General features: G+C 44.5%; 1 protein-coding gene across 1 annotated transcript; it reads right to left on the reverse strand.

Annotated features, from left to right (window-relative positions):
* Nucleotides 1-318: 318 nt before the first annotated feature.
* On the reverse strand, nucleotides 319-26,033 carry LOC139645391 (phospholipid-transporting ATPase IH-like). Its single transcript, XM_071521081.1, is given in 30 exon segments — nucleotides 319-396; nucleotides 1,151-1,316; nucleotides 1,720-1,823; nucleotides 2,145-2,210; nucleotides 3,855-3,990; nucleotides 4,171-4,298; nucleotides 4,461-4,520; nucleotides 4,929-5,074; nucleotides 5,187-5,289; nucleotides 5,405-5,556; nucleotides 5,559-5,581; nucleotides 5,755-5,988; nucleotides 6,443-6,624; nucleotides 7,220-7,323; nucleotides 7,439-7,512; nucleotides 8,797-8,868; nucleotides 9,256-9,422; nucleotides 10,043-10,216; nucleotides 10,336-10,533; nucleotides 10,688-10,838; nucleotides 10,950-11,031; nucleotides 11,147-11,211; nucleotides 11,354-11,404; nucleotides 11,539-11,642; nucleotides 12,573-12,701; nucleotides 14,681-14,788; nucleotides 15,440-15,520; nucleotides 16,441-16,530; nucleotides 16,850-16,972; nucleotides 25,995-26,033. Coding segments are annotated over 30 exon segments (3,390 nt in total).
* Between the last annotated feature and the right edge of the window lie 216 nt (nucleotides 26,034-26,249).

Raw genomic sequence — 26,249 nt, forward strand, 5'->3', positions numbered from 1 at the left:
ATGTGAATGACATTAACAAACATATGCATGCAGTCTATACATTTGTTAAACGACACATAAAATGCACAATACAAAGGGTACAATACAAAGATGGTAGGAAAAGGTTAACGGAGGAAAAGGCTAGTATAGGTCTAACCTGGCCTGCTAGCCAGCCACTGTGGCATCATCAACAGTAGCCTAGTAGTTAGTTAGTTATGAGAGGTGTTGGTGTGTGCTGAGACAGTGATTTACATTGGGACATGCCACCATGCATACAGACACGAGGGCTTAAAAGAGAGAGTCACCTCCTCCTCCTCCTCTCCCGTCTCTCTGGGCCAATCAGAAACTCATTCTGCTGGAGGACTGAGAAAGCATGAAGATGGTGGACGGCTCCACGGTAAGGCACGGGCGATTGGACTGCCGTAACCCCCGAAGAGCGAGCGCAGAAGGCGGTGTTACAGGCACACAGGAGGAGCAGTGGAGGAGAGAGAGAAGAGGAAGAGTGGGGACAGTGAGGAAGAGGGAGGAAGAGAGAAGAAGAATGACAGTAGTGAGGAGAGGCATAAAAGGGGGTGTGAAAGGGAAGGGAGCGATGGAGGACGGTGTGAATTTTGATTAAGGTGGTCCATTACGGTGCAGCGAGAAGGGGAAAAGAAAGAGAGGAAGAGAACAGCAGGAAGAAATCTGTCAGACCTTTCATTTTCCCACTCATGGTGCAGCTTGCTTCACAGGAAGCAGGTGAGGCTAAGCCAAAGGGAACAGGAGGTCATACTAGATCATGCTGTTGCTCATACCTACTATAAAGCCTAATGGTGTTCCTGGCTGAGTAATAGTGTGGAATAAATACTGGGCTTAGTCATACGGTAAAATACATTATAAACATCAGGAGAAGAGAAAGTAGCAGCGGACTTTTGAGAGAATTCTACTTCAATGCGGTAATTTCAGTTCATGAAATTATCTTAAATGAAGTAAAATACCAGCTGACGATTAAAAAATGGGAAAAGTGTCTATTAGTAAAGTCTTTGGTTAATGGCTACAGCAAAGCATTTAGTTAACACCGTCAGAAGTCAACACAGGGCAAAAGCTAACTCGGACTCGGGACAAAATAGAAATGTCTTTAACGTCTCAGTAACGCTTCAGTTTCACTGCTGAGTCGGCATCAAGGGCCTACCTGTGCACGTTCGGTGGCTGTGGGACAGATGGCCCTGCAGAGGACCTTCTTGATGACGTCCGGCAACAAGCTGACCGTAATAAGCAGGATGATGCTGAGCCAGGCCGGACCGCTGGACAGCATCTGCATGAACACGTAGTACATCCTCTGGTAGTTGAGGAAGGGCCTGGGCAGCAACAGCAAAAGAAAGGAGAGGGTCAGTCTGCTACAGTCTTTTACAAAAGATTCTCTCTGGAGTAGAGCTGAACAATTAATTAGAAAAAAAAAATCACAATATGAACTTGTTTTAATGCTCCTATTTTTTTTTTTTTTAAATGAAATTACTTTTCTTCAAACAATTGTAAAGTTCTAAAAAAATCATGACAAGAAAAACTTGTTATGATGTGAATCGCAGTTTAAATCGCAATTGCAATATTCGGTCAGATAATTAGAAATATTTGATTTTTTTGTCAATATCGTTTAGCCCTACTCTGGCGCACTACATGCCTTCTCATTCCTGCCACTCAACCCATTAATTTATTCATCAAAGTAAAAGCCATAGATGGTGGAAAAACCAAAGGACATTATACCAAATGATGCCTCCCCACAGCAGGGAGAAAATGACGTAGAAAAGTAGCGACCCCCAGATGACAAAGTGATTGATCCAGGTCCAGTGGTGTGTGTCCAAGGCAAGCTGTAACAAACAGAATACATACATAGTAAACACTCACCCCAGTCAATGAAGTCAATGACTATGCCTACAGGCTCTGCTGTTACTGTTACTCTTACTGCACAAACTGAGCAGCCAGTGCAGTCAATCAATTATGTCACATACTAGTTAACACGTGCCTGCAAGCCTGTCCACGCATACAGTTGGACACACTCACGCTGCCAATGAACTCACTCAAATGGGGGGATTATGCCAACGTTTTTCTCTCTGTAAGCCTCAAAAAGGCAAAACACACTCACACACACGCACACACACACACACACACACACACACACACACACACACCTTGAGCGTGACGGTGAACACCAGCACAGTGAAGACAAGAGTCCCGAAGGTCCAGTTCCCAAACATCTGCACGGGAAGAGATGAAGAGACGGTCAGTAGCCATTACACATCCCCATCAGTAGCGCTCATACACCCCCCCCACACCATCATCCTGCGTCCCAGGATAGTGAATGTCCCATGGTTCTACAATGCAGCCTCTATGAACACAAAGAGGAGTGGGCAGCCTTGCATCACCTCTACTGTGGTGAGAGGTAATCCACTGGAAAATAGCGTTCTCCTTTGACTTTCTTTGAAAGTGTGGCACCAATCAACTGTGAATATTTTCCCTGTGCCTCTTAGCAGAGTGCTTTTTTCCTTATCCACATCTTTCTATCTGCTGACATACTAGGAAGGGTTTTGTGTTCTTAAAGCAGACATCAGGAGCGAACAGATGGAATGGGAGTAGGGAGGGGGAGAATGAAAGAGAGAGGAGGGTGGAGGAAGAGAGAACAAGATGGAGAAACTAGGGAATTTATGTAACAGCCGTAATGGTTGTTGGTGCCCGTGCTCGTATCTTTGCTACACTTTGCTACATTCATCTACTCCTTTTTTTTAACATTTACATGAGAAAAACAGTGAGGATTCCATTTTACATTTTACAGTGCAAGATGAAAACGGCTCAGCCACCCATGAATATTGGAGCAGTGAAATTACAACCAACCAAACCCAAGTTCTGATACCACAAATACATGGACAGATAAACACACACACACACACACACATACACACACACCTCACACACACACACACACACACACACACACACACCACGCACAAACACACAGTGCACATAAAAACAAACAGATGTTGAATCTTAATCTACAGGTTACACTATTTATACTACCACAACAAAAACACAAGGATAATGTGGGGGAGCTTCTAAGGTAACTACCATGTTAGTGGAGTTGGTAAGATCAGGTACTGTGCAGGATTCAGGGCTTTACAGAGATTAGGGAATAATGGAACACTAGAAAACTACACATTCAAATGAGAGTGCATGGGTGATTTGAAGTGAGAATGGATGAAACTGGATGAAACGGTCAAACTGAAAGCTTAAACGGTACGACAGGAACTAAAAGAGCGTGAAAGACAGAGAGAGCTGAGAGGGAGGGAGACAGGCTTACCATCTGTGTGTTGGTGGTCATAAGCTGAGGAACAAGAAGAGAAGCAAAATAAAGAGAGAGGAAGCAGAGAGGAGAAAAAAAAGAAGAGGAAGAGGAAGAAGAGAGAAAAGAATCAGGACAAAGGGTAAAATGAATTTCAGGATGTTTCAACTTAAAAAACAGGACCAAAGGCAATCAAAAACAGTTGACATGATACAAATTAACAATACAGAGAAAGATGCTATTGCGTTGTCGATATGAATGGAAATCCAATGTTGTTGACCGACAGAGGGCCCTCGAGACGGAAACCTTACCGTTACAGATCCATAATTAACAAAATGTGACCACATTGTGGTCCCATTGCACTTCTCCCTCATGAGAGAATCCAATGGAGATGGATGAGTGTTCTTAAAGACAGCACTTAGTTTGTGTCCATTATCCTCCTATAATGTCCCTAAAGGATACCTCAAATACCCCACAAAGTACCAACCACATGACTGATCTATTTCCACCACTTTCACAAATGACAGAACTCACTGCCTCTGTTGGCGCAGAGACAGAGGCTCACCTGGCCGTTGCTGGTGAAGGTGGTGTTGTCGAACAAGAAGTAGGCACCGAAGAAGAAGACAACAGCATCAAACACACCCAGGCACGTCCAGTACAGGAAGACGGGCCAGCGGAGGAGGGAGTTCTTCGCTATGTCCCTGAGAGAGACAGGTGGGAAGACGGACAGCGGAGTAAAAAGACAAAGGTTAGATCATAACAATCATGTAAAAAAAACAAATAAAGGTTTTTGTTAATAGAGCTGTCCTTGGTTACCAATTCCCTGTTATATCAATCTGTCATCCACAGGGTGGTCACTTATACACTTCCTTGTAGCTCACCTGTACAAGGAGGGATCCCTCTTGAGCGTCTCCATGGTGACATGCTGCTCGACCAGGCTGTAGAGGAGGATGGGGAGTGAGGTGAAGCTGATGTTGTACAACGTCAAATACGCCGTGTCGTACAGAGGCTGCCAAGGGACAAACACAAAAAAGACAGAATCAGACATCTTAATATTTAGAAGTAAACGTACCTGAATTACTGCACAAAGCTGGCTGGATGCATTATGAGAATATGTGTACTGTGCTATGTACCTGCAGACTGTAACCCTACTGCAGTAGCATGTAGTTACCTGCTGGGAGAACCCACAGAAGAACTGATATAGGAACTGAGGGAAGATGAAGCACACATTCTGGAGAGATAAAGATGGAATAAAAAGACAAAAAGAGAGAGTGATAAGCTTGTGACGAGTACACGTGAAGAGATTTGGGGAATCTAAAAATGCTACTATCTACAAATTTCTGTTTATGCAGAGATTGTGTGCTATAAGCTGAGTGAGTGGGCTGCGGAGCGGAGAGCTGGCCTGCCAAAAGAAAATATGAATCAGTTGGCAGGGCGCTGCTCGCTATGGATGCCGCCCACACTGATCATCGTAGCCATGATTCCAGGGGAGAATGTTGCACCAGGGATTCATGAATCCAGTAATCTGTCAGAGTAGCTCCAAAATCTGGTCCTTTGTAATTCAGGGTTTCACTGGGAATTACGATAAAGTGATTAAAATGTGCGTGCCAGTGGAATAGACAAGTCATTCTTCAAGCACCTTGTAGAAGAAGTACTGGACAAGCTCAGCAATTCGAATGTAGTAGTAATGGCCGTGAACGAGCAGCATCTTCTTCAGGTGTTTGAACTTTGGGATGGCGTAGTCGCTGTTTCTCGCTGCCTGCCGGCCTTCTTTACCCATGATGCCTGGGGGAACAAAGGAGTTCTGTTACATATAATCTAATCAGAAATGAAACATTTCAAGTGCAGACACAGGCACTTGAGCATCGCACTAATTAGGCTGTAGAAATGAGCTCACCTATGCCCACATGCGCTTCCAGGATCATGCTGACATCATTGGCTCCATCGCCGATGGCCAGGGTTATGGGGTGCTCTTTAGAAGCTTTGATTAGCTTCACAATCTAGAGAAACAAAAACCCCACTTCAAGCTAGTCCAAATCCCACTGTTTTTGGTGTACAAGTCTTTTCATAATGTGCCTGGGGTATGTTTGCAAACAGGAGGTGCAGTGGTCCTACCTGTGCTTTCTGCAGCGGTGCCATGCGACAGCAGAGCACAGCGCTACAGTTGCGACAGATCTCTAGGAAGATCTCTCGGTAGTTGCCCGGGCCGGCGCCTTCCTGGTTGGGCTTCAGTATTGCAGACAGAGTGGCCCCATCGATGATCAGACAAAGTCCAGGCAGTCTACTGACAACCTGAAACACACACAGACCACAGACCGATCACCAAGCCATATCTAGGGCTATCTCTCTGCTGTCTTGAAAATCCAGACCAGACACACGGTGTATATATCATTTGTGGTTATGTGATATATGATTCGACTGTGTTTACATGCTGTAGGTGTGTATGCGCATGTGTTGCCCCATACCCAGAAATGGAGCGTTGTCTGAGAACGGTCCTGCTAAGCTCGAACAGGACGTCATGCAGACTCTGCTCCTCTGTGCGCTTCTTGGTCAGCTCCAGAATCTGGGTGCTGCGGCGGAACAGCTTGCTGGCGTAGCAGGTAGCCGCTGCCGTCTCCATCTTGTCCCCCGTCAGGACCCACACCTTCATCCCAGCCTTGTGGAGCGACTCGATGGTGTCCGCAGCTTTCTCCTGGAGCCTGCACGCCAATACATCAATAACTCTCAATTACCCTCCAGTCGGTGGGTTAAAACAAACATCAATCCTTCAATCAATCAATTATCAACTGGTGATAACTAATCCATACATAACCACCCCTGTCTGTTCTATGAAATCACCAGTTCATCTGTTAGGAAAACGAGCTGTCAGCTAGCTGACTGATCAGTTAGAGAAATCTCAATAACTCAACAAGTCAGTATTGCAGTCGGTCTCTTCAGAACACAAAACAAGCAGAAAAAATGGCAGAAAAGAAAAAAGAATGTCAGAGAGGAACCATTAAGTCACGTATCTGAGCTCGGGATGAATCTTATTCCCCTCATGAGTCGTGACAATGCTTCAGTTACGGTTTCATGACTCATTAAGTCTCTCCCTTCTGTCGCCCTGCTGCACCGTTTTTAAATCTTGCCGTCTCTCTTTCTCCTTGACGAACCAACCTGTCTTCCACCGCCGTAGCCCCCAGAAGCACAAAGTCCCTCTCGATGATGTCATAGGCCTGTGCCAGCCTCTGTTCCCTGTCCTGCAGGGCCAGCTTGGCTTCGTTCAGGTGATGACACGCCTCCTCGTATTCTGGCGGTGACAGCCTTCGATAGGCGACGCACAGAGTCCGCAGCCCCTCCTGTGTGACAGAGAGAGAGGGAGAGATGGAGGGAGAAGAATGGATTTGGGATTTCATATACGGCCATTATGGATGTTCTGTGACAGAGTGCGACTTTACTAAGGTTCGACCGATATGGGTTTTTGAAGGACGATATCGATATTTTTAGACTCAAGTTGCCGATAGCAATATTTTGTGCTGATGTTCATTACCTTTCAAATTGGGCCATTTTTCAGTGTATTCTGTGTTTCCCCAGGAATTTTATTCTTGGCAGGGTGGAAAAGCCTTTAGACCATGGGACATTAAAACTGTTCACTAAAACCCATATTAATGAAATTCTTTTGTGTGGGTTAGCAGCTCGTTAAGGCAGGGAAACTCTGGGACACATTAGTGCTGTTAAGTGAAGAATGAATTTATAAAAAACAATAAAAAAAACAATTAAACGAATAAATAAAATGTGAAAAGAAACTTAATCACAGGTTTTACAGATAGTTTTTATGAGCTGTGGTCAGGGAGGAGCCTCTATCATATCGGCAGTGGACAACACTGACTGGCCGATATCCAGTATTTAATAAAAAAGCCAATATATTGGTCTAACCCTTGTCTGTGCACTCACCACAGCATTCTGCTCCACCCGGGCTTTCACCTGCTCCACCTTTCCAGACACCACCCGTGGGAAGATGGACGAGTCTGCCCCCTTACAGAACAGCAGGTATTCTCCTGACAAACACATGCACACATACACAAACATAAACCCACAAAATTAGAAACAAATTGGTCTGTGTAATAGCATGAAACTGATATATATTGAACTGAAGGTGTGTGTTTGTCTTACCTGAGCCTGACTTGACTATGACGCTCATTCTCCTCCTGACAGAGTCAAAGTTCAGCACATGTAGCAGCTCAAACCTGAAGGAAAAACAGACATGTTGGCATGAATATGAAACCTCCATCAGTACTTTCACAAGGGGTTCACCTCTCCATTAATTTTCTTTGGTGGGTTGTCGTTTGTAAATGAACTGAAATCAGTTCTCTTGAAGAAGACAAAAAAGAAGAGCAAGAAAAAAGATGTCTTCTCAGTTCAGCCTGCATTCACACAGTCCTTTCTTTTGAAAGAGGACTAAGGCATTTTTTTCAGTTCACTTCATTTCTGATACGCTCCCATTCAGATTTCCATTCACCATCTGTCATTTGAAGTCTGCTCCTGTGACTATTATGGGCTGCAATTTGTATGTCTTGACGTGAATAGGAGGCAATATCAAAATTCTGCAGCAAAACATATATTCTTGAATTTGATCAGGCTATTCAAGGACTGAGCCTGATTGGCTAATGATGGTGTTTTCAAACACTATCCCATAAGCTAAACTAACAGCGCCTATTAGAGCCTATTCATCTCCAGTACAGTAATGTTTGAAAATTACAGTGTTTTTATGGATGGATGTTTACATGCTGTAATTTTACAGCAAGTCAGTTACCACTAATGTCACTTGCACTGCCATCATATCATCAGCTTCTACAGAAATGATCCCCTTCTCCTTTTCTAATTTTCACAACTGTATTGATGTCCCTTGAAATTCTTTATTAACAGGCAAATTGCAATGTAAACGAAGTGAACCACAATGCAGACTCAAAATTTCAACACTAGGTCTGAGTTTGGTTCATTCCAGCCTGGTCTGGTAGATTGTGTGCCAAAAATGACTAATTTCAGTATCAATACATTACCTTGAATAGCTGAACAGACCAAGTGTGAAAACACCTCAGAGTGCTTTACCTTACCATTTCCTCCAAAGTGTCTCATGCTAGCTGTCAACCCCTCCCCCTCCCTCCCCTTCCCTCTCCACCTCTCCTGCTTCCTTAAAATAGCTCTCTATTGACAGGCCACTGCAGAGAGTGATGTAGAGACGGTGGTTACATGAGCACTTCCTATGGATCGAAACATTATATACTTCAACAAAACCGCAATCTCACAGAATCTGCTGCCATCCATTTCCCACTGATCGTTTGGAACATTTTGATCTAACTGAGCAATTTCTAAAAAAAAACAACCCTGGCTACTCTTCATTGTGGTTACAGTTTTTAACGGTTTGAGTGTGATCCATATGGAAGCTGTCTTCCTCTAGACAATTTATGAATGGCCACAACTCCAACAACTGAATTACATTTATTTTATCTCTTGGCACTGATCAGACCCACCTCTCGATCTCATCATCTTTGTTGAGAATCTCCATGTAGCTGTCTTTCAGTCTCAGATAGGTGTAACCCAACCTGGCAGAGAAAGTGAATGAGAAAGAGAGAGGGAGTGAGAGAGAGAGAGAGAGAGAGAGAGAGAGAGAGAGAGAGAGAGTGATAGAGAGAGAGAGAGAGAGAGAGAGAGAGAGAGAGAGAGAGAGAGAGAGTGAGGGAGAGGGAGAGGGAGAGGGAGAGGGAGAGAGAGAGAGGGTGTGAGTGTGTGAGAAAGGATTTATCAATTTTTGACAGAAGGTATCCATATGCAGTGAGCAGTATTACTATGAAAAGCTCCTTGGAGTGGCTTTTAAAATAACGTGAGCATAACCTAAAACAGACATGGTGCTTTACATATGTTAGCATTAGTCACGGGGAGTGTTTTTTTGTAATGTAACTTTCCAAATCTTGTTTTTTGGCGTGTGTTACCTCTTCATGCCCTCCACCAGCGCCACCTCGTCAGGCGAGGAGGAGATGTAGAAGGAGGTGGGCCGGCCCTGGTGGATGCCCCTCTTGATGCCATCCACTGTCTCCTCCTCCTTCACCTGCACCGTGTGGCACAGACACAGCGCCCGGAAGAACAGGTCCTCATGCTCCTACAGCCGCAGAGGAACACGCACACACGCAGCCATTCATCATATAATCACCAGCACATATTTCATAACCGCAACAATTCAATTCAATTCAAAGGTGTGTTACTGGCATGAAATACAAAAGTACTGAATTTATCTAGGAACATAAAATATGCATTCCCATTTGTTTCCCCATTTTAAAGTGGTAATCCTTGAGTTGATAATTGGTAACTGAGTTGGTAATAATTGAGTTGGTAATCCTTGTTTAGAATAGAAAATGTAAAGGCTTACATGAACTGGGTATAGTTTGAATCACTAATGTGTTATATCAATCTCCAATTGAGAATAACAAAAACGTACATTAATTTATATGAAAATGGCACAAATTATTACTTTAATTTCCCGCCTGTCTAAAATTGGGACAGCAGGTTAATACATATTTTGCTGCAAGTGTGACACACTCCCTTTTGTTTCTTGGAATATATTATAGTTTCTAAGTTTCTCTGACTTATTCATAGTTACTATGCAAGGCAGTGATGCTTTGTCTCCACCTCTATTTGGGAGCAGAGTGAGCACAGCCAAGTCTGCCTTTGACAGTCTGTGTCTATGGTCAGACTCACACTTTGTCTGCCACACACACTTACCCTCCTGTATCCTCCAGGTGAGGAATCGATCATGTCTATGCTGGAGGCGGCGCTGAGGATCTGGCCATTGCAGATGGCGTGAGGAATGTAGACGTTCCCATCCACACAGCACTCGATAAACTCCATGTTGTTCTCCGTCAGAGTGCCCGTCTTATCAGTAAACACATACTCCACCTGGGGGGGGGGGGGGGGGGGGGGAGCAAGGGCACAGTAAGGGCATGTCTGCAAGCCGTTTACATGCAGATACTGTATGCATGTGTTTATGTATATGTGTGTGTGTTGTGCTCATGTACCTGTCCCAGCTCTTCATTTAGGTCGGAGGTGTTGACCTGCGCTCCCTCTCCCAGCTCCTCGTCAAACATCTCCTCGTCCCAGGTGATGAAGTAGGAGCCCAGGAACTTCTGCATCTCCACCGTCACGTACATTGACACTGGGATGATGTAATTAAACAAGACCATGAAGGCCAGGAAGTCTGTGAAGGCTCTTATCACCTGAAGGGAGGGAGAGAGAGGGCGAGGTAGAGTCAAAAAGAAACAAACAGAGAACAGTCATGCTTACAACACCATTCTGAATTGAGGTTTGAGGTCTGTGTGTCAGACTGTATTGTTTTTATTCTTGTATCTGGGCAGTGTTTGGAGAACTGACCACATGGCGCTGGCGCTCGTTCTCAGTCCTGTGGTTGTACCAGGGCTCGTCTCGGTCCGGAGACCACTGCCAGGCGTACTTCAGAACCGTGTTGATCACTGCTTTGCTGATCAAGATGCACAGATACACGATCAGAAAGGCATTCATCGACCTACAGAGAGACAGAGAGGAAAGAGGGTCAGCAGGAGAGATCAGGAAATGTACCAGTCAAAGAACAGACCAGTTAAGACCAGTAGTGGGGAAGTGGGGGGGGTAATCGTACTTTTCTACAGCGGAGCGCTTCTGAGACTTGGACTGGTAGTTAAGCGCCATCTTGGTCTCCATGCCAGTGTAGATTGCAACAGCTGAGGGGAGAGATAACCTGGGGTTACCATGACAATACTGACATCAGCCTTCCCTCTGCAATCTACATGTCAACATTCAAGAGACAATAAGCAGAGTGAATCCACATGGTATTACCATAAATATGTTGTGTGTTCTTCAGTGTGGCTCCTCTGAGCAGCAAGTTCTCAGCCCCAAGTGGTCTGCCGGAACAAAAAAAGAAACCTTTATTGCATTTGTTTTTCTAAAAACCTCCATGTAAGACATTTGATTCATCCGAGAGTTAGCATTGTGACTGAAAAGTACAAAGACGGACATCAGGGAGGACAGTAAAGACAAGCCCACCTAGCCACAGGCTCTTCTCTGTCCTTGTAAATGTTGATGCGTCCCACAAATCTGGACACAGATAAAAAACAAGCATAATCAGATCATTCAAGTACCTCGCCAGAGGGACGTCTATTTACAGGAGTGTGTGTAGGTGTGTGCACGCGAGTACAAAACATGCATCCGTGAGAGCGTGTCACACTCACTTGTAGAGGTCAGGCTGCGGTTGTTCACATTCAATAGTGGCATGTAGAGAATCCACCTCCTGCTCCGTTCTAAAGGCCATGGTATCTGGTACAGCATAATAGGTCTGAGAGAGAACGGTGGAGGAGGGGAAGAAGAAGACAACAGAGGAAAATGTCACCCACAGTTACTAATTAGAGCCGCGTTCGTTCGGCTCTTCGGCTCGGCTTCCAGCAGGCTTTCTAAACAACTGGTAGTAGTCGGTAGACAGGGAGGTGAGTCATTGCAGCGCTCCTTGGGTCAACAGTAGACAGCATGCTGGGACGTGAGCGCATCAGGGGGGAGAGTCCCTGGGGTATGCATGGGGAGGTGGGTGGATGGCACGCACGTGTGCTCTTCCGTGCGTATGTTCATGTGAGTGACAGCAATGAACATCATTGTAGAAGTGAAAATGTGAAATGCGGTGCATGATTGTGTGTCACCTGCATGTTTATGTATTTGCGTGTGTGTGTGTGTGTGTGTGAGAGAGAGTGTGAGTGAGTGGATGAGATTGCATAGCATCAGGGTATTTGCAGGGTTCAGAAAGCCATATTTTTTATTACTACCTGGAATTAAATAATTAAAAATAAAGTCAAAACTGGCAAAAAAAGCCTATTTCCAGTTGAACATAGCTAATGAAAGTTCTGAAACTAAAATGGACACTAGGAAAATAAAGAGACATGCAGTCCATTTGTGTTTAGTATTGTAACAGATACGATGGAAGATTAAAACCCCTAGCCCTGCTCTGTGTGGACACGTAGGGCAAAGAAACCTGTTATTGCATGGTGAAAGAATAAGACCTTTAATAACTTTATTAAGACATTTTAATACTTTTAAGGCCTTAAATGAGACACTTTAAGGACCCACAGATACCCTGAGCATTCCTTTTTTGGGGGTCAAATATGGTGTGCATCATGCATTTTAGCTTTACAGGAAAGGTTAGGGAAGATGTCTCCACTATAATTGTCATGCAATATGTGTGTGTGCATGTGTATGTGCATACTTATAGTCCCAGTACCTTGTGACTCGACTCCCCGTCCAGGCTGGCGGTGGTGACGTAGCAGGTCCCATCATGGCGGCTGGAGGAGAGCAGGATGAGGTCACAGGGGAAAGTCTCGTCCTCCCTCACCACGACAACGTCCCCCACCTGGCAGAGCAGAGCCGACAGGACAGCCACATCACACTCTGTAATGGCTTTCACATCAATAATAAATGAAAAGGATTTTGACTGGATGTAACGGTAAACAGTAGAGACCAAAAGACAAACAGATAGACCTGCGGCTATACAACTGCTCAACTATTTAACATTCCTTTTTTTTTTTTTTTTTCCAAGGGATTGAGTAGTTGCATAACGGATTATGCGAGCGGAGCAGCTTAACCGCTGATAAATCCCATCTCCACGGTGACCATACACACGACACGCGCTCTCTGATTTTTCATGATTAATATATTCATCATTATTCCTGCTCCCAATTCTCACTCTAATCCCTTCTGTTTGATCTGAGGTGGTGAGAAACCTTGGTACAGAACATGCCGGAAGAGAGGGGGAGAGAGAGGGAATGAGAGAGAGGGAGAGAGAGAGAGGGAGAGAGAGAGAGGGAGAGAGAGAGAGAGAGAGAGAGCAGCAGAGAGGGATAGAGAGAGAGTGAGTGAGAGGGAGAGCGACAGAGAGGCAGACAAAGACAGAGACAGAAAGAGAGTGCATGCGTGCGTGTCTGTGTGCGTGCACGCGGATGTTGAAAGTCTTTCATAGGACACATTTCCCGACCAATGAAATCCAGTGAAAAGTATCGCTATGGTAACACAAACTGCAATGCTCTGTAACCTTTAAGGCTGGCCAGCAGTGTTGAAGCCTCATTCTAAGCTGACCCTCAGCATCCCACACAGTCCCTATGCACTCGACAGGAGCAGGAGACACCGAATAAATTAGATGCATGGGGACCTATTACACCTGCCCTCACAGTGGGGAATCAAGATTCAAATATATCATATATGCTAGGTGTTGAGGTCGACACTCACATTATGCAGTCTGGTAACCCTGCTTTCATTCATTCTAGGCTGAAATGAGAAATACTTTGCTGATGTATTCATGTTTTTTCCACTGAGCTATATGCTATTCCACAGAAATCCTGACATTTACCCTTGAATCTACTACCGCTAACAGGACTACTGTTAGGTAAAAAAAAAAAAATGTGTCTTGCGAGTGCCGTTTCATTTTCCTACTCTCCCATTCTTGCTGCTGTATTGTGCTGAGCACTCTGCCTGTATGATCTCCCTGCAATCTGTCCCCTGAAATCAACACTCATCTGCTGTTGCATCAGAATGACATAAGAGAACATAAAGGGATGACGGCAGGCTGTACATCCTTCACGCCGATATCTAATCTCCCACCGTGGAGAGACAAATCCTTGTCAACAAAGCCATCATTATATGGAGGAGGACACTGGGGGGGTGAATACTATAATGCTTAGCTTTACCGGGATGCTATGGAATCTCGGTCACCGGTCCAAAAGTAAGTTTTACCACCTCACATTCCTGTCCTATTCCTCCAACACACAAATATGCAGACACATGCGCACATGCACAAAAATAGTTTATAAGGTATTATAATAGTCGGCAGAAGCACCTGTTGGGTCTGTTCCCTGTGCGGAAAAGCTTAACAGCCTCTCCTGTTCAAAAGTGGTTTGATGGATTAATGATCAAAGATGACATAACTGCAGCTGCCTCAGCACCAGTTCTCTTTATGGGCTGTGGGGTTGCTAAGCGCTGTTCTCAGTACACAAATATGCATATCTATTATCCTAACTAATGGAATACATCAGTCCTGTTCACTCTCCAAAGGACTCTTGCATGGTGCACCAGGGGGCACTTTGATTGTTCCTCTGCTACAGTCTCAGGACAGTTTATTACTGGGAGAGAGAGCGAGAGAGAGAGAGAGAGAGAGAGAGAGAGAGAGAGAGAGAGAGAGAGAGAGAAACAAAGTGAGAGAGAGCTGTAGAGAGAAAGAGAGGGAGTGTGTGAGAGAGAGAGACACACACACGTACGAAGAAAGTGAGCTACGCAGCAATAGAGTAGTGCTGCTTTGTGGCCTCAGGTGCTGTGCCGCTCTAATGAGGCCATTCTTACCCGTAGCTTGTGACTCTGCGTCCTCACCACCTTCCCCTGCTGCACCACGTCCACCGGACACTCGTTTATAGAGCAGTCAGCCTTGTGTCTGAGCCAGTCCTCATAGCCCTGAGAGAGATGGAGCGAGAGGGATGCAAAGAGAGAGAGAGAGAGAGAGAGAGAGAGAGAGAGAGAGAGGGAGAGAGAGAGAGGGAGAGAGATGGGGGGGGGAAGCCAAAAGGAATGTGGCGGTGAGGGGGAAAACAGAGAATATAGATTATTGTGCAGAGAGAAATGGGGGCAAAGCATAGCGCGAGATAGAGAGAAAGAGGGGTGAAAGTCATGCACTGTAATTAATTAGCATTGTGTTCACTGAGCTTGGTGACCTGTTTCCTGGATCTCTAGCCAACACGTCATGTTTTAGATTTATGTCCCAATAAAGTCCAGGCTTCCTTAGCCAGAAGAGCTCCATCTATCACTGATAGTATCCCATCCCTCAGCACCGGGACGCAGTGGAGAGAATGCCTCCCCCGAGGGCACGGGATACTCAGCTAGAGCGATTAACAGAGGAGACCATTCATTATCATATTTCTCACATCACCAGACATATTCAATGGCGTGTCCTTTCGCTGACAGAGGAATGTGTATGTAGGAATAAGAGAGCGAGAGTAGATTGGTATAATGTGTGTGTGTGGGTATTCGGGGCTGGGAGTTTGTATAAGCGGGGGTTGTTGTGGGCAATATTTCCTGGAAGTGCGTGCATGTTTATGTGTGTCCTACCTGTTTTATGGCGGTGACAGTGATAACAAAGAAGAGGGGCAGTCCGCTGGTGACTGGGCTGGTGGGGGTGTCGATGATAAGCTGCAAGCGAGAGGAACAGAGGGAGGAAGATGGAGGGGGGGCGGGGGGGGGAGAGGATGCCAAGTAATGCAATGCTGAGTAAGTAAGTACAGAGGGGAGCTCAAAAAGCTTCAAAAAGAGGAATCAAATGCCAATCTAACAAACTGTGCTACATAAGGTAATCATCTAATCTTGTCCAATTTCCTCCATCTACACTTAAAGGAAAAGTCCATTCTAGGATACTCTTACACTGTTAGACTTAGGCTCTCCACATCCCCCAGCAAAAAAAAAAATGCTATAACCCCAATGGAATTGGCCAGTAGTTCCAGTTTCTCTCTGTTCAGCCAATTCTGGACAAAGGTGCTGTCCGACTTCAATGCACCTAGTCATTCTGGCCACAATTACATCATTTTATGGCTTGTCCGTTTCCACCAGGAGCATGAAACAGATTTTAGAAATCATCAATTTGTGATGTTAAATGCATTCCAGGAGTTATTTTATGACGTGGAGTGGAGCAAGAACAATACTGTCATGTGCTGTGCCTGGTTGATCTTGTTAAGAAGGTGTTATATTTCACACAGTACCGACAAAAGACACAAAGATGCAAGCTGTGGCTGCATTGCATTCTGGTCTATTGATTTCTGACTTTCTAGAAAGAAAGTCTTTCTAGAAAGAAGCCCTTGCTCTTTGATTCTGAGGGGCCTACACCAAAACTGACATCTTGTGTTTAGAAAATCCACCACACAACAAAACTGACCCAAAAATGTAAGATACATCACCAATGGCTGCTAAAGTGCTAAAGTGTTTTAGGATGTATTTTTGCTTTAAATACAACAAATGGATGGCTGGGAGGGCTATTTCCTGAGGGCTACTGTCCCGTATTGTCCGATCAGACAAGGAAAGGAGGATGCATTACTGCTGTGTTGTCATGGCAATCTCACCTGGACCAGAAATATGACCAAGAAGTAGAAGTTAGCGATTCTTCTGAACTGTTCAAACAAGTTCTTGGGAATGAAGTTCCAGAAGGTGTACTGTTGGAGAGAGCAACAGCAAAATTACTGTCAGACACAAAAGCGGAAACACAACCAAGCGGAACAATGGCACGCCATGACCATTCTTCGTCACATGCAAGAGAATCAGTTGTGTCACAGCTCGTCAAACACAAGAGAAATGAATATGGTTCTATGAAATGTGTCACCCTTACAACATGGTCATCAAACAGATTACATGGTTGTCCAACTATGACACAAATGAATGGCATTTATGATAAACAATGTCATGGCGTTGACTCAGTCTTTGAGGCCGGCTGATGCGGTTGCCATAGTTAACGCGGGGCTGTGGCTCGCTCACCTTGGAGGAGACAATGCGGTTGTCGGGGTAACGCTGAGGGATGTAGGCCTCAGCTCCCGGAGGGGGCTCTTTATGCCCGATGTATACCGTCCGACTGTCCACCCAATTCTCCTCCCCCACACACTGATAGAGAGAGAGATAGAGAGATAAACAGAGAGGCAGGTAGAAAGAGAGAAAGAGAGAGAGATACTAGGGTTAAATCACACCTTGCAACAGTGTAAATATAAATGTTCGCTTATAACTCATAACCTACTTACTATTATTATATCATTACCACAGTGACGCACTCGACAACACTATCTCATCACTCTCCCTCGCCAACTCCCTACACTCATGCCAGCCACCTGTGTGTAACCATACTAATATTAAATGCAGAGTGATTCAGTATGGAGTCTAAATATTTGTATAGTCTACAGTGTATATTAGGGATGGGACGATATATAGACATTCAATATATCGCAATACAAAAATGTGACAATATGACAAATGAATCGTGATATTAGCTCCATTTTATTCTGCGGTAGTAATCACAAATGAGACGGCTTGCCCATCACAATTTCACAAGCTCTCCATCCAAATGATATTATTTGCACTTTGTAATGACATTTTTAAATTGTTGTTTACATTCTAGCAAGCCAATGCCCTTGCTACAATAAAGATAATTTTGCACAGTTATCGAGTTAATGGTTAATGGTCATCAAACCTTTATTAATTACATCGATTACAATTATTATATCATGGTTGTATCGACTCGTGAACCCCATATCGCATATCAAATTGTATAGTGAGAGATAAGCATATCATCCCATCCCTAGTGTAAATGCATACTTATTGTTTATCCGGCGTTTTTGCACAGTGGGTCTAGTATGTCCAATTTGACTGTGTTTGTAGCTTTATGTGTTTCTCAGCACTAACAACACCAAATCAAATTCCTCTGCAATAAACTTGGTGAGTAACAGACTATACTGATTCCAGTCCGTTCCTAATTTTGATGAGCCTTGAGATGGAAATTTGCCCAGCTATCCTGGATTAAACAATGCGCTGAAGGAACAGAATGTTACATAAGACTGCTTTAGACAACTTCAGTCACTACTTTCAACAAACAACTTCATGGACAAGACAGGGTTGACTTAAGTATGAGTGTGTGTTTGTTGATGTGTGTAGGTGGACTCTGCTCTGAGTCATATGAGTGTGGATTTGTCATGTATCTTTTCGATTCCTCCCCCAGCAGCTCTCTGCACCATCCCTCGATTCTGCATAGTACCAAAACAACTCTTATCCTACATTCCTTCTGGTTATTCTATAGCTGTCTAATTGTTTTATATAAAACAGTGATTACATATTAGATCATGTGTATGCAAAATTCCATCTCAGATCAGCTTTCATCTATTACCTTTTACATAGATCCGCTGTTTGTCAATGAGGTTACCACAGCACATTTTTGTGTGTGTCCACTAAACAACATGGTGGGCGGGAGTGGAAGAGAGCTCTCCAAGAAAAAAAACAACGGGCAGGAGACCACAACATTCAGCTGTTTGTTTCCATTTGGCTTCCTGCATGGCTACAAATGTTTTGGCCTGAGTGGGCAGTGTGAGCAGTGTGAGCATAGCCCTTGGCAAAGCACCCTGCCTGACACAGCTCAAAGCAGAAGCGTTGACCATTAGCAGAAAGTTCTGGAACGAACACTTCAGTGGAATCAACGCTTCACTGCTTAAAATGTCCTCAACATTTTGGCAGGGACTTTGCAGCTGAACATTGCCAATTATCAAAACTTTTAACTAACGCCTTTGTGTGCAGAGTCCACATGATGGATATTTTGCAACGTGTTACTTCTCGGTAACCTTGAGGCTCTGAAACCAGAAGCTTACACATAAATTAGAATACTAGGTCTACATCTCCAGGTCAGTTTAGATACAAAATCAAATGTCAACAAAGTTCCCCTAGCTAAGCCTGCAGCGTTGAACTGCACAAGCCTAGTTTAAAAATGAAAGCATTTGCAGCCTGAGAGCTCAGAGTCTCAAGAGTAAACTCATCCTCACTGATCAACAGGCATTTGGCAGCAGGGTAAAAATAGACATCAAGCCAACAGAGAGTCAGCCGACTTGAGCCCCCTCCAAAACATTAGGGGAACAACATGACCCAGAGAGTCACCATGAAATAGAGGGGAAACGAGGGAGAGACCGCAAGAGAATGTGAGAGAGAGAACGACAGAAAAGGAGAAAGAGAGGAGGAGACGAGGGTGGAAAGAGATTGAAATCAAAGAATGAAAGAAAGAACAAACGAAAGAAACAATGAAAGAAAGGCATCAAGAAATAAAGAAACAACGAACGACACAAGGCAAAGGGAATGACAGATAACAGCTCAAATTAGATAAAGTTAATTAAAGCTGGAAATGAGGAGGAGACAAAAGGGACTTGCTGCCTACAAAGTTCCAGCACTGGAAAGGTCAAGAGGAAAATCTATTGAGGAACAAAAAAAGACTGAGACCAAGTTCAGAGCACAGACACCGTAGTAGCTGACATGCTGACAGGATGATCTATGTCTCATGATGAGTTTTGAGTTAAGGGGATATGAGAAACCAAAGCCAAAATGACACTCTAGACCGACTCCTAGCCCAGATTGTGTGTATTTCTGTGTGTTGGTCAGTTGGTCAGTCCAGGCCGGTGTGACAAGAAAGTCAAAAATAACACTCTGATCTACCTCCAGGAACAAGAGAGAGCGAGACGGAGAGAGAGAGAGAGAGAGAGAATGTCAACAGGCATCTTCCCGTTGAAAGTATAAGACAGAAAGAGCGGTGCATGCTGCCACCAGTTCATGCTAAATCCATTGTTGCATTAATGAGAGGAGGTAAGTTTCAGAGAGAGTGCATTAACAAACATGACAGACTAAAAGACTACATTTCCTTGACTCCATCCTTCATTCCCTCTTATATTTCTATCCACACTTCTTTCTTTCTTCCTTTCCTTCCCTCCACCACATGGCAGAGCGTGTCACGCTCTGACAGTGTGACTGTGGGAGAAGGATGGAGAAGGAGACAGAGGGAGAGCTTTGTGGTTTGCAGCTATCTGATCATTAATCCCCTCTGATCTGTATCAACCCCCGGCCCACTGTTCCCTCTCCACTCTGCTGCTCCATCAGACAGAGTGGCTGGCTGGTTAAGTGTGGGACACGGAGGCTTTGTCTTTATTAATAAAACTGAAATGGTCTCCAAGTGAAGAGGCTGCTGTTGCATCATCATTATCATCATCACTGGAGATACATCGAGAAGGTCAGCTAGTGGGAACAGGACAATGATGGGATTTAGTTAGAGCCAACATCTCACCACTATGACCTCTCCCTACAAGTTGAAGCTGATGGTCTAGCCAACCTAATATGTACCATACCAGTTGATGGACGATTGGATCCAAAGCACTTCACAGTAACATGGATGTATACAGTATATTTTTAAGAGGGTGGCCCCAGTGGGAATGGAATCCTTCACCCTGGCACTGCCATGCTTTACCCACTGAGCTACACTGGGCCACGTGCCTCCACCTCAAAACAATGCATCTAACCGTCTCCACCTTCCCATGGCGTCTAGCCCCTTACTACCAAAGAGGGATAATAAAGGTATCCACCATTAACTGGCCTGATTAAATGGTCCTGTCTCATCCCTCCTCCACTATCCCTCGCTGCCCCGCAGCAGCACAGACCATGTTAAGCAGGTATCCCTCATTAACCCACATATTAAATTCCCCTGACTGAGCTCTGTCTTAATGAACTACTCATGTTAACTGCACAGGGGATGAAGAAACATACATACATGCTTACACAACACACATATGCAGGCAGTGACAGGTTAACCCTAGGGGTTTGGACATTTTCCCACATGAGAACATATAGATATGCTGTTGCTGAGTATTGTAATTTTTAAATTAAAGTGAATTAAAGTTATGTAAACCTGAATAATGCTCTTGAAAATAAAATGTGAATGAGTAAAAATTGAGCAGGTTTTTGAAAGTGTGACAAGCCTGATATTTCATCTACGGGCTACTTGATTCATTGTTTTTCACTCACTGGTATGACTCATTGTAACCTTTATTGCCCTAAGGGACACTGTTTCATCTTTTCACTACATTTAAATGAAAGAAAGCATGAATACTAAATCGCAATACATCGCACTGCTGAATAGCAGTACTTAGTGAATCACAAACCGTGAAGACCTCATCATTATCATATTGTGACCCATGTATGGTAATACTGTTATCAAGAGCCCTCTAGTGATTTTAACCACTAATTAGTGCATGCAAACCCACATAACTCCCAGCTAGGAAAATGAGGGCAGGGTGGGGAGTGATTGAAGCATGAGGTCCCCTCCCTTAAAAACTACTGATGAGGTGCCATTGAGCAAGGCACCCAAACCCCCACTGCTCCAGGAGCTACTCACTGGCCAGTAGCAGAAGACAGTGGCTATACTGAAAAGCTCCCGGCACAATGAATGTTTGTAATTCAATGAATGTGAAGCAGGGTGTTTCTGGAAAAGAGCATAGGTGCTCAGAAATCCTCTCTGGGTAAATTAAAGGAAATAATAGACAAAGAAATGAAATAACTGTCATTCATAGAAGCTGGTGATTTTGTCATGCAGCATTTGAGTAAAGATAAAAGGAGCCTTGATCAACTACGAAGGAAGGAGCCTACCTGTTCAGCACACACTCACCGCGCTGCGTCACATCTGCCATTAATCACCATAGCAACACAGTATGGAGCCAGAGACAGAGGCTATGTCTACATGCTCATAATGTATATAAATAGGAATAGACAGATTCTACAGTATGCACGCACTTAACATGCCATGTGTGGGATTTTCTCATTAATGTAATGCTGTGAAATTGGATTTAACAACAGATTCTAGCAGATTATAGTTGTAACGCATTACTGCTACAAACAGTAGCCTCAATGATCTGCTTTGTGCTTTCATTTGGTCCAACTGGGAGTTCTTGGATTCTATTCCCTGTGGGAGAACTTTTCCAGAAGAAAACAGCATGCCAAGTCATACATCAAAAGCAGCAGTGAGGAAGGAAATAATGAAATATGGAGATGCAAAGTAGCTCACAGGGGAATGGAGCACCGATGGTTGTTATAACAATTTATTAGACAATGATATTTGGGTGAAAATCCTACACAAATTCTTTTTTTCTCTCAGTACATGATAGTACAGTGTATTCCACAATTGGCTCAATTCTCTGAAATGTAATGTTTTCTAAGCTTTATTGAATGGTAGGCAATATGAATATTCAGATAGAAGCAGAGATAGACAGCAAAATACATATGTACTACTATTTTTGCTGTGCAATCTGAAAAAAGGTGATTTCAAACATGTGGTGGTTTATACTGTCTCAACCACTGAAGTTGACATAGGCCACCAATATTTTTACTAGAGCTGTGATGATGTAAATAAACAAAATACCTGCTACAACATGGAAGGACAAATGAGGTAAGTAAGCAGACTACTCCAAAATGACAAAATGTGTATTCTTTTATTCCCCGTGCTTTCTCCGCTACTTGCCTTGATGTGATCTAACTGTTACATAAGTCTATAATCCAGCTGTGCTACTTCGCTCCTCTCCCCTCCCTCTCCTCTCCTTCTCTCCCACCACCCTAATCCGCTTCCTAAAAACCCCCCTTTCTCATTTCGCCTGCGTTTAAAAACTGACAGCATCCTAATGTGTAGCCTTGAAACGTTAACTTGTAATGAAACCTCATGAAACTTCTGTCCCCGGGGGCAGGCTGGCTGTGGCAAACAAAACCATTCTTATAAGCCAACACACAAATGCGCGGCTGTTCTCCCTGACAGACACGCAGGCCAGTGGGCACAGCTTGGCCCGAGCCAAACACAAAGCCGCTGTGTGTTTGTCACCTACAGCCTCTCTCGCTCTCTCTCCGCCAGGGCCCTGTCTCTGAGGGGTGCAGCGGACAGGAATAGACTGCCCTTAGCCGTTTGTAGCGGCAACAGCTAATGTGGCTAAAAGCAATCTACAAAGCTGAGCTCTCCCTTTCAACACTAGCCAGCGGATTCATAGAGCTGTAAACTTGCTACAAACCTCTCTAAAGCCCTTCAGCACCCTGGGACCCACCCAGCACCCGGCACCCACTCAGATCAGAGGGAATGATCAGACCTGCTGGCCTTGCTCTTATCTGCGTGGAGGTGTGAGAGGTTTACACCAGAAACACAGTTATACACGCAGACTTAGAGGAAGAGGCCGGGCGAGGAGTAAGGAGAGAGGGAACAAGTGTAAAGAAAACTGTAGAGGAGAGGAGAGGAAGAAAACATGAAAGCAAAGGCTACGATGCAGATATAAATCTAAATGTTGTTATTACTGTTTAAGAAGTAGCAAAGCTTTAAAGATAAGAGGCCACATTTACGCCCTTACAAGGCATCAGGCATTTTTAATATGACCACCGCCCATACACACCATCCTTCCTATCCAGATGACCTCATGCAGTTTTCTGGGATCTCTTGCTTAGCGCCACTCTGAGGCATCACACAACCGCTATTATTACCAGGCGAGAAAAGGGCACCCAACAGGAGGGAGTGGAGTCAGTGGACACACACGCGAACACTGACCCACCGACTGACCAATACACACACACACACACACACACACACACACACACACACAGACACACACACACACACACACACACACAGGATCTGGTCAAATCACAGGAGGTTGTTTTACAGATAAATCTCATTATAAATAAATTCTCTTCCTGTCCTCCTGCTCCCATAGATTGTTGAGCTAGCAGAAGTGCACACACACACACGCACACACACACACGCACACACACACACACACACACATACGCACACACACACACACACACCTGTGATATATTTCTATCTTGTTGCAGAGTGAACGAAGTATAACAGATTTAGGTTATTGCACAACACACTGTCCCATTTAATGCACTACAAAAGGCCATGACTCCATATTTTTCTCTGCAAAACACACTTACTGTATTATGCGGGTTTGACCCAGCATTATTTTTTCTGATGTCAGACAACAGGTTTATAGGTAGTACAGACACATACATAGATGCATGAATAATTTGCTACAGTTAGTAAAGAAGTGTATTAGGCAACTCAGTTCACATTCCCTTGATAATGAAAGCTGGTTTCCCATTAGTCAAGGTGGAGGATTTAGGAAGAAGCCAAATCACAGAATGATCTCAAATCATGAAACAATATTCTTGTTTGAAATCAAAGGTGCTAGCGAAGAAAACTTTTGCCTGACCAATGTGGCAGAAGTGAACCTCTCACACAGCTTACACAAAAATACACCAAGGACAAGTCACAGGTCAGTGACAGGGTGATAGTAAGGAAACAAGATATGGAGTGAACGGCTCATAAACTTGAACACTCCACTCTGACATTCCAAATTCAGAAATGGATTTTGGAGAAGTGGAATCAGAAATACATCCTTTCGTGCCTGAAGAAAATAATACAATTCAATCATTTCTTTTCAATGGCATAATCAGGAAAGAAAGTATTGCTACATTGCTACACTTTGTCAGTGACCTTGGTGCATACAAAGTTTACTAGCACTACCAGAAAAAAAGTTACATAAGGCGACCACACAGCCCTGCTAATCACATGTTAATAACCTTGTATTGTACAATATTTGTTCATCTATGTACCCTCATTAAGGGAGCAGCTGTTGAGAAGAGAGCAGGGTTAATACGAGGTGATACATAAATAATAGAGGTCCAACATACATCTCACCATCCCTCCAATTCCACATCAATATCTGGATAATTGAATTAACGTTCCCCTGTCTCCCTGCCTCCTTCCTCACGTTACCATGGCGAAGTGACGATGGCGAGATGTAAAGGAGAGCGGCTGGACAGCAGGGTGAGAGATGAGGGGAGTGTTCAATGACCCCATCCCTCCTCCTCTCCACCTCACTAGCGGATTTGATTTCCCCCGACATTAGCCCTGGTGGAGCATCCGTCATGCCCCCTGCACACCATCACCCGCCTCCCGCATGCACGCACACACACACACACACACACACACACACACACACACACACACTCACTTGTACAAGCTTCACCCACCTTTAACACGCAGAAACACGCACGCATGAACACGTGCGTGTGAACACACATACGTGATTATCTTTGCAGCACCTGAGCCAGTTTTAAGGTCAGGTCAAGGCATCACAGAGTATATATATAGCTGATGTGTTGATACTCCAGAGGTGTCCAGTCTGATGCCTATCACAAGTCCTGTCAGAGTCAGTCCTGGTTCCTACTAGACCCCTTTTCCTCTAATTCAGCCACCCACCGACCAGCTGCTTCCTGTCCTGGCAGATAATCAGAGGCTGCTGATGGCACTGGCCTTTTTTAACCATCACACAAACCGGTAATATGGCCACAACGCCCCATTATCAACTCTGTCATTATGAGGACATTTCCTGCTTGCAGACAGGCTAGATCATTGATTAGAGAAGCTGATTAGGCCTTGCTGAATTCTACTTCTCTATGGGGGTATGAGTGTGTTTTATTGAATGTGACAACATGCCCCCTCCTTCAGTGTAACCCGTAGCCCTTCTCACTGTCTCAGCAAGAGAAAAGGCTGGAAGTGAGTATAAGTCACTCTGTCTTGTAAAATTCAAACTGCTGCTGTGGAGTGTCTCCCTACAAGGCCACTCATGAGGGGGTTCAGAGCTGGGGGGTTATTTCCTCTGCAACTCAAAGCCAAAGACAGTTTCAGCCTTAGTGTGCATGCATGTTGTACCTCACTAAAGCAACTTAACTGGGCCAGCCAAGTTCATTTCTATTCTACACACCCACCAGCCGTCACTGCATCTGGATCCGCTAGCACATTCCCCATTCAGTCCCACAGAAACAATGTGTAAAGCCCACAGTCAATGGCCGGTGAAACAGCTCGGATCAAATGTTTATCATTACAGATGAGCACAATATTTATCGGCCTGAGCGTCCACGCTAAACCTTTTCAACAAGTCAATCATAGGTTATCAAATCACCAAAACACAAATAAGTGAAAGGCAGAAGCAGGAAGATGACATATGTGACATGCATGAGTTGCACTTGCAGACACTGATCTACAACTGTAACAATATTGACAGACGGGGCCCCTTACGTATCTACTGATGAGATTCCGGAGCAGGCTGAAATCCATCCTCTTGACAGCCCGGCGGCGACTAAACTGTGCAGTAGAGACGTGCAGCTCTCCTCGGATCCTCGTAAACGCTACCTAATGTGTATCTTTTCACCAGTATCCATCGCTCACGACCGCCGTGTCTCCATCTATGATCGTGAGAAGCAGCGGTCTCTCAGTCGGCTGTTTTGATTTTCATGGCATCCTTGGGAAGAGCCATGCAGCAGCTGAGCGAAT

This window comes from Centroberyx affinis, unplaced genomic scaffold (assembly GCF_046629955.1).
Source record: "Centroberyx affinis isolate AG114_WGS23_722 - 3 ecotype Tasmania unplaced genomic scaffold, CSIRO-AGI_Caff_v1 ptg000857l_1, whole genome shotgun sequence".
In the NCBI taxonomy this organism is placed as follows: domain Eukaryota; kingdom Metazoa; phylum Chordata; class Actinopteri; order Beryciformes; family Berycidae; genus Centroberyx; species Centroberyx affinis.